The 16,317-nt window shown below is 49.9% G+C and overlaps 1 protein-coding gene across 7 annotated transcripts in view; it reads left to right on the plus strand.

The window, feature by feature from the left end:
• Positions 1 to 16,317, plus strand: part of PAK6 (p21 (RAC1) activated kinase 6) — a 37,614-nt gene that overhangs the window by 11,783 nt on the left and 9,514 nt on the right. For 3 of the 7 annotated variants that reach the window (XM_081507179.1, XM_081507178.1, XM_081507180.1), the window contains 2 exons: positions 13,591 to 13,799; positions 14,669 to 15,322. In XM_081507179.1, the coding sequence (XP_081363305.1) occupies positions 13,596 to 13,799; positions 14,669 to 15,322 (858 nt within the window). In that variant the 5' untranslated portion in view covers positions 13,591 to 13,595. Of the gene's footprint in view, positions 1 to 13,590; positions 13,805 to 14,668; positions 15,323 to 16,317 lie in introns of all 7 variants that reach the window. The other 4 variants (XM_081507184.1, XM_081507183.1, XM_081507181.1 and 1 more) reach the window with 2 other exon arrangements.

Consider the following 16,317-nt stretch of genomic DNA (forward strand, 5'->3'; position numbering starts at 1 on the left):
CAGGAGGAGTGAAGCAGGCCCAGCCTTTGGGCTGAGCAGGTCAGGAAAGAGCCCCAGCCAGAGGTGCTGCTCGGCACATCCCAGCCTGCCAGCTCACTCCCCAGCTCTCCAGCCTGCTAAAATCTCTCCAACTTCACCCACACCCAGTGAGTGGATTCCAGTTGGGAGGGAGATGCCACTGAGAACACCAAGGGCCAAGACATGAAGATTTCCGGTGTGTAGGCTGCATTTTCTCTACCTTGCCCCATTCTGGTGTGTTCTTTTATTTTTTAAAGATGTGTGTATTTACTTGTTGCCTGTGGTGGGTCTTTGTTGCTGCACTCAGGCTTCTTCTAGTTACAGAGAGCAGGGGCTACTCTTCACCGTGGTTTGCAGGTTTCTCACTGCAGTGGCTTCTCTTATCACCAAGCACAGGCTCAAGGGTGTGCGGGCTTCAGTAGTTGTGGCTTGAGGGCTCTAGAGTATGGGTTTAGTAGTTGTGACAAATGGGCTTAGTTTCTCCATGACATGTAGGGTCTTCCCAGAGCAGGGATTGAACCTGTGTCTCCTGCATTGCAAGGTGGATTCCCAGCCACTGGACCACCAGGGAAGCCCATGGTGTGAGACCAAGCTCTTCCCAGTCATAGGTAGAACAGTGGTGGTGAGCACAGCATTTGGAACCAGAAAGAGCTAGGTTCAAATTCTGACTCTTTGCCTTTGTTTCCTTAGGCAAGTTGCTTATTTCTCTCCTAACTTTAATGTAGTTATCTATAACATGGGGGTGATCATGCCTTCCTCACAAGGCAGCTGGTGAAGTGATGATAATAACTGATAAAGGAGGACAGCCCCAGCAGGAGCCTACCTGCCTTGCCTCCAGTTTTGGAAAAGGTTAAGCCACCTGAGCCCTCTCTTGGAGAACTTGAAGAATGGTCTGGCTATGTGGCAAGAAATTGTGGAGAATGTTAGAGCCAAGCAGTGAGAATAAAGTCAAGGCCGAGGCTCTGTGGAGCGCAGGTAGTGAGGCGACCCTGGGCAGGGGCCATTTCTGGAAGGGAATTGACCTTGGAGGCAGAAACAACAGCATGCTCTGTACAGCTTGCAGGGCTTTACCTGTTCATAGGTGACCCTGGCGGAGAAGGCAATGGCACCCCACTCCAGTACTCTTGCCTGGAAAATCCCATGGATGGAGGAGCCTGGTAGGCTGCAGTCCATGGGGTCGCTAAGAGTCAGACATGACTGAGCGACTTCACTTTCACTTTTCCCTTTCATGCACTGGAGAAGGAAATGGCAACCCACTCCAGTATTCTTGCCTGGAGAATCCCAGGGACGGGGGAGCCTGGTGGGCTGCCGTCTATGGGGTCGCACAGAGTCGGACACGACTGAAGCGACTTAGCAGCAGCAGCAGCAGCAGCAGCAGGTGACCCTGGACATGCTGCTACTACCAGTGCAGACTGGGCCAGAGAGAGACTCTGTCTTGAGGCTTCTGGTCCTACCTCTGCCCAGAGGAGCTGTGTGATCTGGGGCAGGTCAGTTGGCTTCTCCAGGTGTACCAGGCATTGTGGAAGAGCTTGGGAGTTGGGCTTGAATCTTAGCTGCACACTCACCATCTCAGACAATGACTTCTGTCTGAGCCTCAGTTTCTCCACCTGCAGACTTAAGCTCTTAAAATCTACCTTGTAGAGTTGTCACCGTCATGACCATGGTGTCTGGCTCGTGCTGGGCACTTAATACACGTGTGTGTGTAGGTTCCCTTTCTCAGCTCTGCCTTCCTCTCCTTGGTCACCGGTGGTCCTAAAAAATACACTCAGTCAAACAGGTTTGGCCCATCTCACTGCAGTTTTGTGAACTTGGAGTGAGGAGGGAAACAACATAGAGATAAAGTTAAAACAATAACTGTAAAAACAATGTTTTTGTGACTGGGGGACTGTGGAGGTTCTTTGGGCGAGGCACCGAAGGCTCTGTGATGAGGATTTGGGCCTCTCTATGTGGAAGCTGGTGAAAATCGTATAGCAAAGAGGGGCCAGGCCTGCAGCCCTGCCATGCTTCCCTCTGCCCTTGGAGATAATCCTGTGCCCAGGAAATCCCAGCACTGCCGACTGGGGAAGCGGTTGAGATTCTGAGTATGGTAAACAGAGGTCAGAGGGCTGCTCTGGCTTGAGCTGTGGCTGGACCGCAGCACGGCACTTGCAGGCTGGAGCTGGGCCCAGGAGGCAGGCCTGAGTCAATATTGACCTTCCCTGGCTGACCAGCCTGACCCTTCGGCCTCTCATTCAGCTGGAGTGTTGACACAAGTGATTGAATGAGACTTATTATCATATTCTTTTCAACAGCAGCCCCATTATCTTTCCCTTGGGGATTCACTAAGACCTGTAGTGTGGGTAGGACGCCAGGGGTGGGGAACCCAGACATTCTGGCGCATTCTGTGCACAGGCCCTCTGTCCTGCACACTGGGCTTCTCTCTGGGCCGCTCTGGTGGGGCAGAAGAACCTCAGGGTACTGCTCTGCATCCTGGGGATGCTCCGTCCACATTTCCACACAGCACCCTGGGCAGATCTTACAGAGCCTGCGGGCAGGGGCAGTAAGGGGCACAGCCAGGGTCTAGGACCCACCTACACTGCAGCGGACAATTGAGCAGAAGAGCAAATGAAATTCTCTTCAGGCCCTTCGCCTGGTGCATTTCTAGGGGCCAGGAAGGGTGCTGGGGTGCCACCCCTCTTATCACGTGAAGAGGGCAGTTTGAGGCCCAGACCCCTGGTGAGCTGAGGTGGAGGACAGAGCTTAGCCCTACACGAAGAACGACGAGCTCTGAGGGGACAGAGGGCAGGGGCCTTAGGAAGAGGGACAGCTCCATCACTGAATACATTGGCACAGGCCAACAGGGTGTGGGCAAGTTCCTACAGACAATGCCACCAAGGGATGGAAAATGAGGCAGGGGCTCAGGGGAAGCCAGACCCCAGCAAGTCCTACAGGCAGGCGGTGCAGGTCAGGGGACTAGCAACATCTATTTGGAAAAGCCAGCTAAACTGCACAAGAGCAAGGATTCTGTTTTGTTCACCACAATCCCCAGAGCACAAGAGCAAGGATTCTGTTTTGTTCACCACAATCCCCAGAGCCTTGTGCAGAGCAGATGCACAACAAATGAAATTTATTGAATAAATGAACGAATAATACAATTTTATATTTAAACAAACTCCAAGACGTAAAATTTTGAGAATAATCTTGCTGACGGATGAGACTACTCCAATGAAAGACTGGCTTCTGTCCAGGCTATTCTCAACCAGGGGGCTGGTGAGGCACATGTCTTGTCACAGAAGGATGGGGGGGGTGGTGACAGTTCCCACAGAGCATGATGAAGAGGTTGGGCAGCAGACCTCAGGGTGAAAGGGCCCAGCTCTGGAGGTAACAGGGTCCCCAGTAGGCCCTTCTGTGACTGGACAGTGCCAGCAGTGGGGCACCTTTGTAAGTGCTCTAGAACTCAGGGGCTTAACTCTCCTCAGTGTCACAGAGCCTCTTGCGTGACTCTGAGAATAACATGGTGGGGTGGTAGGAGGTGACAGCTGACTGCAGCTTTGTTCACATCAGTGTCTGGGTCCAATTGACAGAGATCTTTCCCTTCTTGGCTGCTTCACTGGGTCAGATCAATCTCTGAGCAAGGGCTTCCTCATCTGCATAACAGGTAAAATAATAGGCCCATCTCACGGGCTTGTGGCGAGGATTCTGTGTATGAAATGCTCAGCCCAAAGCCTGGTGCTTACACTAGGCACTCCCTGAGGGATGATTGCTAAAAATACCCCAAACGGCCCCTCCAACTGGGACAGATGGTGTTTCTCGCCTCACTGTACCTAGAGAAGCTGGCAGAGGTGAATAAATTCATTCCCCTGTTGCCCCCAGAAATGCTGAGTCCTAGAAAGGAAGAGGGGGTCAGGATCACAAGCAGAACTTAGGGACCGCACACCCCAGTCCACGCTGAGCCAGCACTCAGCCCTGACAAACCAGCCCCAGGCCTCCCACAGGGGGAGTCTAGGTGTGCACCCCACTCTCACTCCCTAGCCCTCGGAGGGAGAGGGGCCCTGGGGGCAGTTGCCATCTCTTTTCCCAGTCGTCTGGAGGTGGAGGAGAATCCCACCAGCATCATCCTAAGAGATAGCTTACAACATCCCAGAGCTTATACAACCAACCAAATCCTGTTCCCTACAAGTGGCTGCAAACTCCTTCAGGCTTGCTTTCTGGAAAGCACCTCCCCAGCCTGTAGTGTGCTCTTGTGAATCCCTTCAGTGGGGTAGTGTTCTTTCCTTGAAAAGAATTCAACATGTGGGAACAGCCAGAGCCCACTGGAAGCCAGGTCTGGGGGTGAGGCAGCCACACTGGACACCAGCTCTTCTGGTGAAAAGCAGAGACCGCAGGTTAAGAAAACAGTTGACGCTGGCTCTAGACGGGCCCCAGAGTTACGTCCCAAGAGGACTTCTGGAAGGAAGGCAGTCCTGGAGCACGTCTGGAGCGGGCAGTTTCACTCCCCAGGGTCTGCCTCAAATGGCAGTGCTCACTGGGAAGCCTGTGCTCTGCTTTGAGGCTTAAGCGCAGACTCATGCCTTTGTGGCTCTGCCTTGGGTTGGTGGGGTCCCAACAACTGGGTGGTCCTGGCACCCCGGGCCTGGCAGACGGATGTCTCCTCACTCAGAGGAAGAGCAGCTTGAGGGAGTGACCCACCCAGAGCAGCTGTCTGCCGTCCCTGTTATGGACCCTGGACCAGCTGAGACACAGTGCCTAGTCTGGGGGCTCCACCACTCAACCCCCCCCCTGCACCCGTCACCATAGAACCCTAGCATCAGCCACAAAGCTCTGCCCCCCACCTTGAGCCAGGTTTGCCAGTTGCCTGACTTTAGGCTGAGACCCTACTGAGGGGACATGACCTGTGCTGGAGAAAATACTCTCCTGCTATTACTGCAGTCTTTCCGCGTGTGCCAGGCCCTGCATCACAGCTGCCAAGGTGAGCTCTTCAGAACACCCGCACCGCCACCATTGCAAGGCAAAACAAAAACAAATTCTGGTACCAAAGTAAGGGTCAGCTTACAAGTCAGGACAGCACTGGTCTCCCTTGCCCTCTGACTCACAGATCAGAACAGGAAAGAACCCAGCAATCTTGGTTGAGGGAGCGGGCCCTGGCCCACCCCCTTCTACACAGGCTGCGCAGCCCCTCCCTGTTCACAGAGGCCTCTGGCAAGGAGACTAACAACAGCCCAAGTCCTTCCGGGTGGGCATGGTGGATGGAGCAGGACTTGGGAATCAGATCTGGGTTCAAACCCCAACTCGGTCATTTCCTGGTTCTGTGACCCTGGGCAAGTTATTCAGCCTCCCTGAACCCCATCTGGATTTGCAGATGATGATAATAATGTCTACCTCCCAGGGTCGTTGTGAGGATTAAATTAGTTGGTGCTTAGAAAGTGCCTAACACATAGGTGTTCAAGAAAAGTTACTTCCCTTTCTCTCTGGAGTCTCCTGCTCCTCTGACATGAGAGTCCCACCCCTCAGTGACCTCGGGCCTGTGGCTCCCTGAACTCTCCCACCAACTCCACCCTCAGTGTTACTGGGCGTGGCAGCACTTCCTCCAGAAGGCTCTGCCATGAGCTGTCCGGCTCCCCAAGTGCCAGGCTCAGCTCAGCTGACACTGGAGGGAGCAGCCTCGGCAGGAGCTTCCTTCTCAGACTAGTTGGGGCAGGGCTCTCCCCTCCCCTCCCTTTTTCTCCCCTTCCCTCCCCTCCCTGGCGATCAGCATTCTTCTCCCACCCAGTCATGGGCCAGCCTGCAGGCTGGAAGGTGACTTCCTTGGCCATTCAGAAGAGGAATGTTCAAAGCATTCCTCAGGCACAGAGATGCATCCCAGCCTAAGGAAGACTCCTCACCCCTCCCTCCCTTGGTCTGGCGAGGTGTCAGACCGGACGGGAGGGGCCCGGGCAGCAGAGTTCACCCTGAACCAGAGTGGGCACCCTGCCTCTGCCCACTTTCTTCCGTGACTGAAGCCCGCATATTTTCTGGGCAGAAGGCAAGGCCGGGACTGGCTCTCTGAGGGGACAGCATCCCTCTTCCTGCTTCCCGCTCCAGAGTATCTTCTTTAAGGAGAGCTCTTCCCCTAGGTGACCGGAGTGTGGACACAAAGAGCTGGAGCTTCTGGGTGACAATTTTAAATGTGGGCGTGGCCCGATTTGCTTTAACCTCAAGGCTGACTCAGCACCCGCTCTCCCTCAGCCCAGGGACTCCTGGGCTTGTCAGAGGTGGGAAACTGGGTAGAAGATGGAGACCTAGGAATGGCAAAGGAGGGCCCCTGTCTGAGCATTCGTGTGTGTGTGTGTGTGTGTGTGTGTGTGTGTGTGTGTGTGTGTGTGTGTCCAGGACACGGAACTGGAGAGAGGCACTCAGGTGATTGATACCCAGTGACCTGGCAACATCAGAGACTTAAGTTTGTGCATATCTCTTAGGAACTCAATCCTCATAGATCTCTCTTTTCTTTATTTAAAAATATGTTGTTTTCTTTAGAAAAGCAGCCCATTGTCTTTAAGGAAAATTCAGAAGAGTACAAAGATGGAGTAGGAGGAAATCACCTGGGGCCCCACCAGTCAAACACAACAATAATGAATATTTTGCTGTATTTCCCTTCAGATAGTCATTGTGTTCATACTGCATTTACAAATTAATCTTTGTGAAATCTTTACAAAAATCTTTAGAAAAAATTACTACTCCTAACCTAGGCCAGCTTTGGACAAAGAAAACCTTGGTAGTTTAATTTGTCCTTGGGACCCATGGCTGTGGACAGGTTTGGGCCCCGGAATGTCAGGGCCTCCAGGAGAGCCCCCCATAGTCACTCACAGCAGACCTAGGGCAGGGGATGGCCAGACTATGGGTTTCCCCCACCAGCTTCCCACCATCACTTTATTATTTTACCTTTCACATTTAGAGCCAATAAGTTTGGGGATGTGATATGAATTCATTTTTCCAGATTCTTTGTTTTCATGTGAATATCTAATTGCTTCAGCTACATTTATGGAAAAGATCATCGGTTCCCTACCATACTGCAGTGTCACCTTTGTCATAAATTAAATGACCTTATGTGAGTGAGTCTATTTCTGGATTCTCTCTTCTCTTCCATTGGTCTGCTCATCAATCTGTGTGCCAGTTGCACACTGCATTAATTATGGTAGCTTTATAATCAGTCTTGATATCTAGTAACGTAACTCTCCAACTTTGTTCTTCAAGATTGTCTTGGCTATTTCTGATTCTTTATGTTTCTCTGTACATTTTAGAATCAGTTTGTCAATTTCTTTTTTTTTAATTTATTTTTTTATTGAAGGATAATTGCTTTACAGAATTTTGTTGTTTTCTGTCAAACCTCAACCTGAATCAGCCATAGGTATACATATATCCCCTCCCTTTTGAACTTCCCTCCCATCTCCCACCCCATCCTACCCCTCTACAGAGCCCCTGTTTGAGTTTTTTAGCCATACAGCAAATTCCCATTGGCTATCTATTTTACATATGGTAATGTAAGTTTCCATGTTACTCTTTCCATACATCTCACCCTCTCCTCCCTGCTTCCATGTCCACAAGTCTATTCTCTGTGTCTGTTTCTCCATTGCTGCCCTGTAAGTAAATTCTTCAGTACCATTTTTCTAGATTCCGTATATATGCGTTAGAATACAATATTTATCTTTCTGTTTCTGACTTACTTCACTCTGTTTAATAGATTCAAGTTTCATCCACCCCGTTAGAACTGATTCAAAGGTGTTCCTTTTTATGGCTGAGTAATATTCCACTGTGTATATGTACCACAACTTCTTTATCCATTCATCTGTCGATAGACATCTAGCTTGCTTCCATGTTCTAGCAATTGTGAATAGTGCTGCAAGGAACAATGGGATACGTGTGTCTTTTTCAGTTTTGGTTTTTTCAGGGTATATGCCTAGGAGTGGGATTGTTGGGTCATATGGTGGTTTTATTCCTAGTTTTTTAAGGAATCTCCATACTGTTTTCCATAGTGGCTGTATCAATTTACATTCCCACCAACAGTGCAAGAGAATTCCCTTTTCTCCACACCCTCTCCAACATTTATTGTTTGTAGACTTTTTGATGATGGCCATTCTGACCAGTGTGAGGTGATATCTCATTGTCGTTTTGATTTGCATTTCTCTAATAATGAGCAATGTTGTGCATCTTTTTATGTGTTTGTTAGCCATCTATATGTCTTCTTTGGAGAAATGTCTGTTTAGGCCTTTTCCCACTCTTTGATTGGATTGTTTGTTTTTCTGGGATTGAGTTGTATGAGCTGCTTGTGTATTTTGGAAATTAAACCTTTGTCAGTTGTTTCATTTGCTATTATTTTCTCCCATTCTGAGGGTTGTCTTTTCACCTTGCTTATAGTTTCCTTTGCTGTGCAAAAGCCTTTAAGTTTAATCAGGTCCCACTTATTTACTTTTGTTTTTATTTCCATTACTCTAGGAGATGGATCATAGAGAATCTTGCTTTGATTTATGTCATTGAGTGTTCTGCCTATGTTTTCCTCTGAGGGTTTTATAGTTTCTGGTCTTACAGTTAGGTCTTTAATCCATTTTGGGTTTATCTTTGTGTATGGTATTAGGAAGTGTTCTAATTTCATTCTTTTACATGTAGCTGTCCAGTTTTCCCAGCACCATGTATTGAAGAGACTGTCTTTGCTCCATTGTATATTCTTGCCTCCTTTGTCAAATATAAGGTACCTATAGGTGCATGGGTTTATTTCTGGGCTTTCTATCTTGTTCCATTGGTCTATGTTTTTGTTTTTTTGCCAGTACCATAGTGTCTTGATGGCTGTAGCTTTGTAGTATACGCTGAAGTCCGGAAGGTTGATTCCTCCAGCTCCATCCTTCTTTCTCAAGACTGTTTTGGCTATTTGAGGCCTTTTGTGTTTCCATATGAATTGTGAATTTTTTTGTTCTAGTTTTGTGAAAATCACCATTGGTAATTTAATAGGGATTGCATAGAATCTGTAGATTGCATTTGGTAGTATAGTCATTTTCACAATATTGATTCTTCCTACCCAGGAACAAAGACTATCTCTCCATCTATTTATGTCATCTTTCATCTTTGATTTCTTTCATTAGTGTCTTATAATTTTCTGTATACAGTTCTTTTGTCTCCTTAAGTAAGTTTATTCCTAGATATTTAATTGTTTTTGTTGCAATGGTGAATGGGATTGATTCCTTAATTCCACTTTCTGATTTTTCATTGTTAGAATATAGAACAGTTTGTCAATTTCTATCAACAGAATTATGCTGTGATTTTGACTGATATTGCAATAACTCTGTAGGTTAATTTGGGAATAATTGATAATTTTATAATATTGAGTTTTCCAACCTATGTACATTCTTTATTATCTTTAATGTTTGATATTTTTCCATGTAGAGACCTTGCACCTCTTCAATCAGATTTATTCATAAAAATCTGATATTTTTAATGTAAAATGGGAAAGGATATCTGAAGGGTTTTACCTAATAACACTTCAGACATCAAATGAGGTTTTTTTTTCCTCCTAAGATCACTTCTCCAACTCTCTGGCATCAACTGGGTGTTCACAATGCAGTTTGATTCTGACACTAACTACCTAGAATAGCACAGACCCCTCAGGCTCAGCCCTACAAACTGCCCCCTATTTTGGACTCCCACTCCAAAGCCAGTACTTCTGACCAGCTGGCTATAAATTAAGTTTTCCACAACCCTCTTCTCACATCTGATAATTTGCTGAGATGGCTGGTGGAAGTCAGGAAGACACTTACTACAACTAGTTCACTAGAAAAGAGACAACTCAGGAACAGCCAAAGAGAAGAAGAGATTCTGGGCAGGAAAGGGGAAGGGCATAGAGCTTCCATGCCCTCCCCAGACACTCACCCTTTCAGCACCTGGGTTCACCAGCCCTGAAACCTATCCTGGAGGGGTTTTATGGAGGTTTCATTAAATAAGCACAATTGATTAAATCATTGGCTATTGATGCCTCTTTTTTTTTGTTTTTTTGGCTGTGCTAGGTCTTCCTTGCGGTGTGCACACTTTCCAGTTGTGGCTAGTTGTCCTGTGGCATGTGGGATCTTGTTTTCCCTGCCAGGGATCAAACCCATATCCCCTACATTGGAAGGCAGATTCTTTACCACTGGACCTGATGATTAACTCAGTCTCCAGCCCCCTCTTCCCTTTGCAGAAGTAGGAGTGGGAGAGGCTGAAAGTTTCAACAGTCTTATCACTCTGGGGATTGCAAGAGTTTTAAGAGCTCTGTACCAGGGATGGGGGCAGGGTGGGAGGGTTGGGGGACAAAGCCCGAAGGTCTATTTCCCATTGTCCCATAGAATTTTTGTTTTAATTTCATTTTCTATTTGTTTGTTGCAGGTATGCAAAAATACAATTGATTTTTTTTTATATTGATCTGGAATTGGGGACTTTTAAAATTCACATTTAATCCCAAAAGATTGTGTGTAGATTTTTCTCTGTGCACAATGGTGTCGTCTCAAGAAGTGTTGGCCTTACCATCATTTTGGATGAGTCCTGGCAGCCTCCCTTTAAGTGTGGATTTCCCACTAGCTAAGTGACTGGCTCCGATTTCTAAATCTCTACTTCCCCCCCGCCCCGAAGCCTGAGCTCAGTTCACTACTTCTGTCAGCTCCTGACCTCCCACCCCAACTCCTGGGCCCTAGGACCCTGCACTGTCTTCCTTTCTCCTCAGGCCCTTCCTGATACCTATGGGAAGAACTTTATTCTGGAATCGTTGTTAGGGTGATCTCGGAGTCACATAGACCATTTACTAAAGATGCTGTCTCCACACATTCCTGCAGCAAATGCTGGGCCCTTGAGTGGGGCCAAGAAGTTAGGGTGGGGGTGTTCTGGGTGAGGCTAGGGAGAGTATTGTCGTTGTTAAGTTGTTGTCCGACTCTTTGCAACCCCATGGACTGCGGCACACCAGGCTTCCCTGTCCTTCACCATCTCCCGGAGCTTGCTCAAGCTCATGTCCATCGAGTTGGTGATGCCATCCAACCATCTCATCCTCTGTCGTCCCCTTCTCCTCCTGCCTTCAATCTTTCCCAGCATCAGGGCCTTTTCTAATGAGTCGGCTCTTCCCATCAGGTGGCCAAAGTATTGGAGCTTCAGCATCAATCCTTCCAATAAATATTCAGTTAATTTCCTGTAGGATTGACTGATTTGATCTCCTTGCAGGAGGAAGTATTAGCCAGCTCTTTTCCAACTCTAGGCTGTTCCCTGCACCTCTAGAAAAGTTCACAGAGTAGGGAGGAGAGTGAAACCGTTAGCTGAGCTAATCCAGAGATGTCTGGACAGATCCAGAGGGTCTGAGAGGCTCTGAGAACAGAATTGCAGAACTGAGATTCTTCTGTAGCCAAAGACCACTGGGAGGAGGTCAAGTTTTACCAAACCATGAAGAGTCTATGTTGTGGAGAGGTAGCAAGGGCCCCAGTACCGGAAATCACGCATAACCCCTGCCAGGTGACTCAGAGAGGATAGGGGTTGAGCATCACTTCCAGACTTGTATCTGCTCATGTTCTGCTGTCTGCAGGACCCTGAACTGAGAGGACGCCCAGAGAGGTAACAGAGCAAGAGAAAAAGCCCCTGTTTCATGGGAATCTGCTCACTTAACACTCCCTAAACCTGTGTGTTATCTTTTATTAACCCCACTTTATAGATGAAGAGTGCTGAGAGTCACAGCATTTATGTGACTCGCTCAGAATCTCCCCAAATTAGTGGCAGACTTCCTGCTGCTCTCCTAAAGCTCAAAGGTATATTTCATTCTAAAGTCCTTGGTTCTTAGAGCTTCTGCACATGTGGCTTTGCCTGGTGGGAATATTTGAAAGATTCCTGAATTTCAAGGTCCCGAAAGTGATGACCATTCCAAGAGGTATGACCTGGATTCAGATTGATTCATGCTTGTTGAATGTGGAGAGGCTGTGGCTGTTTGAGCCCCCTGCCCTCCCAGTGGGCACCAGCTGCCTCCTAGATCTGTGACCTACTCCAGAACCTGTGAAAGTAACCAGGAAAATTCTGCCTCCATAGTAGAAGCAAAAAGAGAATGCCATGTTCTTATGCCATGAACATATTCAGTTCTGTGGATAGATGAATGATCCAAGCATTCAGGTCAAGAAACAAAACATGTCTTGTTGAAAGTGATCTTTCTATCTACACAAGAGCCTACGGAGTGTCTTTTGCACACACACTCCCCACCCACACACACACACAAACCCACTGAGCTGTTTTGAGCCACATCAGATGTAAAAGTATTTGAGTGGGTACCCCAACTGTGTCTTCCATCACATGTGGTCCCAGCCTAGGGCTCCCTGAAGGCAAGGCCAGAGCAGCACTTGGAAGGGTCAGCACTTTGCCTCTTGGGTCTCCAGTCTCCCTCTCTCAGATCTGCATGCCCATGTGACTCAGAGCTGTTGATAGAGCTTAGTAGGGCCTTAGGTGGTGGTAGTTAAGTCGCTAAGTTGTGTCTGACTCTTGCGACCCCGTGAACTGTAGCCCACCAGGCTCCTCTGTCTATGGGATTCTCCAGGTGAGAATACTGGAGTGGGCTGCCATTTCCTTCTCCAGAGGATCTTCCCAACCTAGGAATCGAACCCAGATCTCCTGCATTGCAGGCAGATTCTTTACCAACTGAGCTATGAGGGAAGCCCCTTAGGGCCTTAGGCAAACCCCCCAACTGCAAAGTAAGGGATGGAGGTTTGACTGCAGGGGATGTTTTGTATAGTTAGAGTTTTGAGACCAGAGAGAAAGGAGCCCAGGCAGAGGTGGACTGTCTTTTCCCCCTAAGATAGTGGCCCTCACCCTCCCCAGCAGTGCCCTTGGTTCAGGGCCTTTCCAGAATTAGGGCCAAGAACCTGGGGACCAGGAGGATCCTTTTAGTTTGGTCCCTGACTGGGCAGCATGCCTGTGAATCAGCAGCTTGCCTTTTTGTGAAGGTGCATGTCACATTGACAGATTTTGTTTTAGAACCATCCTGGGACAAACCCGAGTTGACTGTGATATAAAAGAAAAAACAAACAAAAACCTTTAATGCACAGTTGGATTCAATTTGCTAATTTTATTTAGGATTTTCTTTTATGTTCATAAATGAAGTTGGTTCACATTTTCCTTTTCTTGTACGAGTCTTATCTGCTTTAAGAATCAAGATCATGCTCACTTCATACAATGAGTTTGCCGGCTTTCCTCACTCTTCCCCACCCCCCTTTTAGCTCTTTGACTGTGGAATGATATTTGTCATGGGCTTTGGATCTTATAAAAACACACCCCCGGAATCTGCGTGCTCGGCAGGGGACTTGGCGGAGACAAGAAAACAGACACCTCTTTTCCTTGTTTGTAGTCTGTGTTGGCTTATTTATGGGGCTCTTGCTACTTCTGGGACGGTTCTGTGGGGAGCTAGCCCATTCCCCGGAGGAAGAGGCCTGCGAGGTAGGGTAGGGGGAGGCTGGGCTGGTGCAGGGGGGCTGTGCCCAGCAAGGGAGCCTGGGGCCCCAGCACACACTGCAGCCCCCTGTGCTTCCCTGGGGCCCGGCCCCTGTGAAGCCGGAACTCAGCCTGATCCTCCCCATGCAGGCACCATGTTCCGCAAGAAAAAGAAGAAACGCCCTGAGATCTCGGCCCCACAGAACTTCCAGCACCGCGTGCACACCTCCTTCGACCCCAAAGAAGGCAAGTTCGTGGGCCTCCCCCCACAATGGCAGAACATCCTGGACACACTGCGGCGACCCAAGCCCGTGGTGGACCCTTCACGCATCACCCGGGTACAGCTCCAGCCCATGAAGGTGAGGTGGGTGGGGAGGGCGGAGGGTGGGGTTCAGACCATCCCTCTCCACAGAGGGCAGCTGGCAGGACCACCCAGGCACCTGAGGAAATACCTGACGACCAGCTATCAGTTATCTTGTTGTCTTTCCCTGCTAATCAGCCTCTTCTCTTCTCCCTAGGGAGAAGGAGTGTGGTTTGAAGGGGGAGGGGTATCCCTACCCACAAGATGGGAGGGTTGCCAGATTTAGCAAATAAACATACAGGAGGCCCAATAAAATCTGAGTTTCAGATAACAATGAACAATCTTTAAGTATGTCCCAAAGCAATATTTGGACCTGGGGCTCTCACAGACCAGGGGGATTATGTGGTGTAGGTCAGGACACAACGTGATGCAGAGCCTGATAGGGGTTGGGATTGGGCCCTGACAGGGTTTAGAGGCCACGAAGCCCATGTGTGTGGAGGAGAGCCCTGGCCTGGAGCCTGTCCCCCCAGAGAGCTCTGCATGCTCCTCCAGAAGACCATAGATAGAGCTGGAGAATGGCAGTGGGCCCCAGGCAGGATCTAAAGTCCCCCCAGCTCCCCAGGCTCAGCCACCCACACCATCAGGCAAGCTGGATTAAACACTGTGGTTACTCACCTGTCTGCCCTGCCAGACTGCAGAGCTCTTGAGCCCATGAGAATGAACCTTCTTCTTGTATGCCCACCCTAGCACAGGCCTGGCCCTCTGTGAGCCCTGGTAAGGGACTGAAAAATTAAGGAATAGGTAGATGATGCAGCAAGCAAGGTCCTCAGGTGTTCCTCCTCCTCCAGTCCCCCCTCTCTGACCTGACCCCCACCCTCCACCATGAACAGGAGGCTCACCACACTCTTTCCTCCACCCCTCCCGCAGACTGTGGTGCGGGGCAGCTCAGTGCCTACGGACGGCTACATCTCCGGGCTGCTCAATGACATCCAGAAGTTGTCGGTCATCAGCTCCAACACCCTGCGCGGCCGCAGCCCCGCCAGCCGGCGGCGGGCACAGTCCCTGGGGCTGCTGGGGGATGAGCAGTGGGCCACTGACCCAGACATGTACCTGCAGAGCCCCCAGTCTGAGCGCAGCGACCCCCACGGACTCTACCTCAGCTGCAACGGGGGCGCACCCACAGGAGGCAGGCAGGTGCCGTGGCGCGAGCTGCAGAGCCCACGGGTCCTTCCCAATGGACTGGCTGCCAAGGCACAGTCCCTGGGCCCTACTGAGTTCCAGGGTGCCACACAGCGCTGCCTGCAGCTGGGTACCTGTCTACAGAGTTCCCCAACTGGGACCTCACCCCCCATGGCCACAGGCAGGCGTGGGACCAAGAGTGCCAGGCATGGCCCCGAGGAGGCCCGGCCACAGTCCTGCCTGGTGGGCTCGGCCACAGGCAGGCCTGGCGGGGAGGGCAGCCCCAGCCCTAAGACCCAGGAGAGCAGCCTGAAGCGCAGGCTGTTCCGAAGCATGTTCCTGTCTGCTCCTGCCACGGCCCCTCCAAGCAGCAGCAAGCCAGGCCCTCCAGCGCAGAGCAAGGTAGGTCAGGCCGGGGCCCCCACTCTCACCAGGGTAGGCAGCTGGGCCCACTGCATCCACTGGGGACACAGGCCCTGCCCGCCTTTCCTGTTTACATGGTCGGGTTAGGGGAAGCTTGAGGGCAACAGATCATCAGCTGAGGATTCTACCCTGAACCAGCTGAGTGCTCCTCCTCCAAAGGCTTAGCGCGTGTGAGTCAGAGGTTGCAAGCCAGGTCACTTTGCGGGGGCTTCTGAGGGGCTCCAGTATGCCCCAGCTGACACTCCTGCCCTCTGGGGTGTGTCTAGGCAGACCACACAGGGAGGCAGGCACGCCCCCTGAAAAAGCAGCACTTTTAACCACAAGCCCAGACCCTCCCCTGTCCCCAGTGCCTGGCAACCCCCACCCAGACCCCAACAGAAGTAGGTGCTCTAGGACTTAGGGGGCAGGGTCTCTCTGGCTCTTTCTTCTCAGATCTTCTTTTGGTCTCAACCCCCTGCTTGTCCCAGGGATCTCCTGAGGTCAAGCACAGCCTCCCTGTGCTGCTTCTCCCATAGGCATTCAGAAATGCTCGTGTTAGCCCTTCTCTAGTGAGGATTTCTTCCTCCTCACTCCCTCCCTTTCTCCCCTCCTTCCTGCCTACCCTTTTTCTAGTGGTTGTTGCTCTGTTTAACATGTCTATAATTTTTTTTTTCTCATATTGTGTGCCATATGAAAAGCTAGAGGATTGAATTTGCCTGGGTCTGGGAGCATCGGGAGAACCAACATTCAGCATGTGTGACAGTATCAAATGCACACATTTTTCTTGTTAAAAAGGAAACAGTGAAGGGAGCCCTAGTGGTGACATTTCTTGGCAGGCAGAGGAGAATGCTTTGGCTTCTTCCATACCCTATGACACCCCATCCGTGGTGACAGTAACATCCTTTCCCATTTGGCAGATGAGAAGACTGACTCAAAGAGTCAGCCAGGGGTGGGGTGCCCTCTGGGCTCACACCTCCTGCTCATGAAAGCCTTTT

This window comes from Giraffa tippelskirchi, chromosome 7 (assembly GCF_054371585.1).
Source record: "Giraffa tippelskirchi isolate mGirTip1 chromosome 7, T2T-mGirTip1v1.2.pri, whole genome shotgun sequence".
Taxonomy (NCBI): Eukaryota; Metazoa; Chordata; class Mammalia; order Artiodactyla; family Giraffidae; genus Giraffa; species Giraffa tippelskirchi.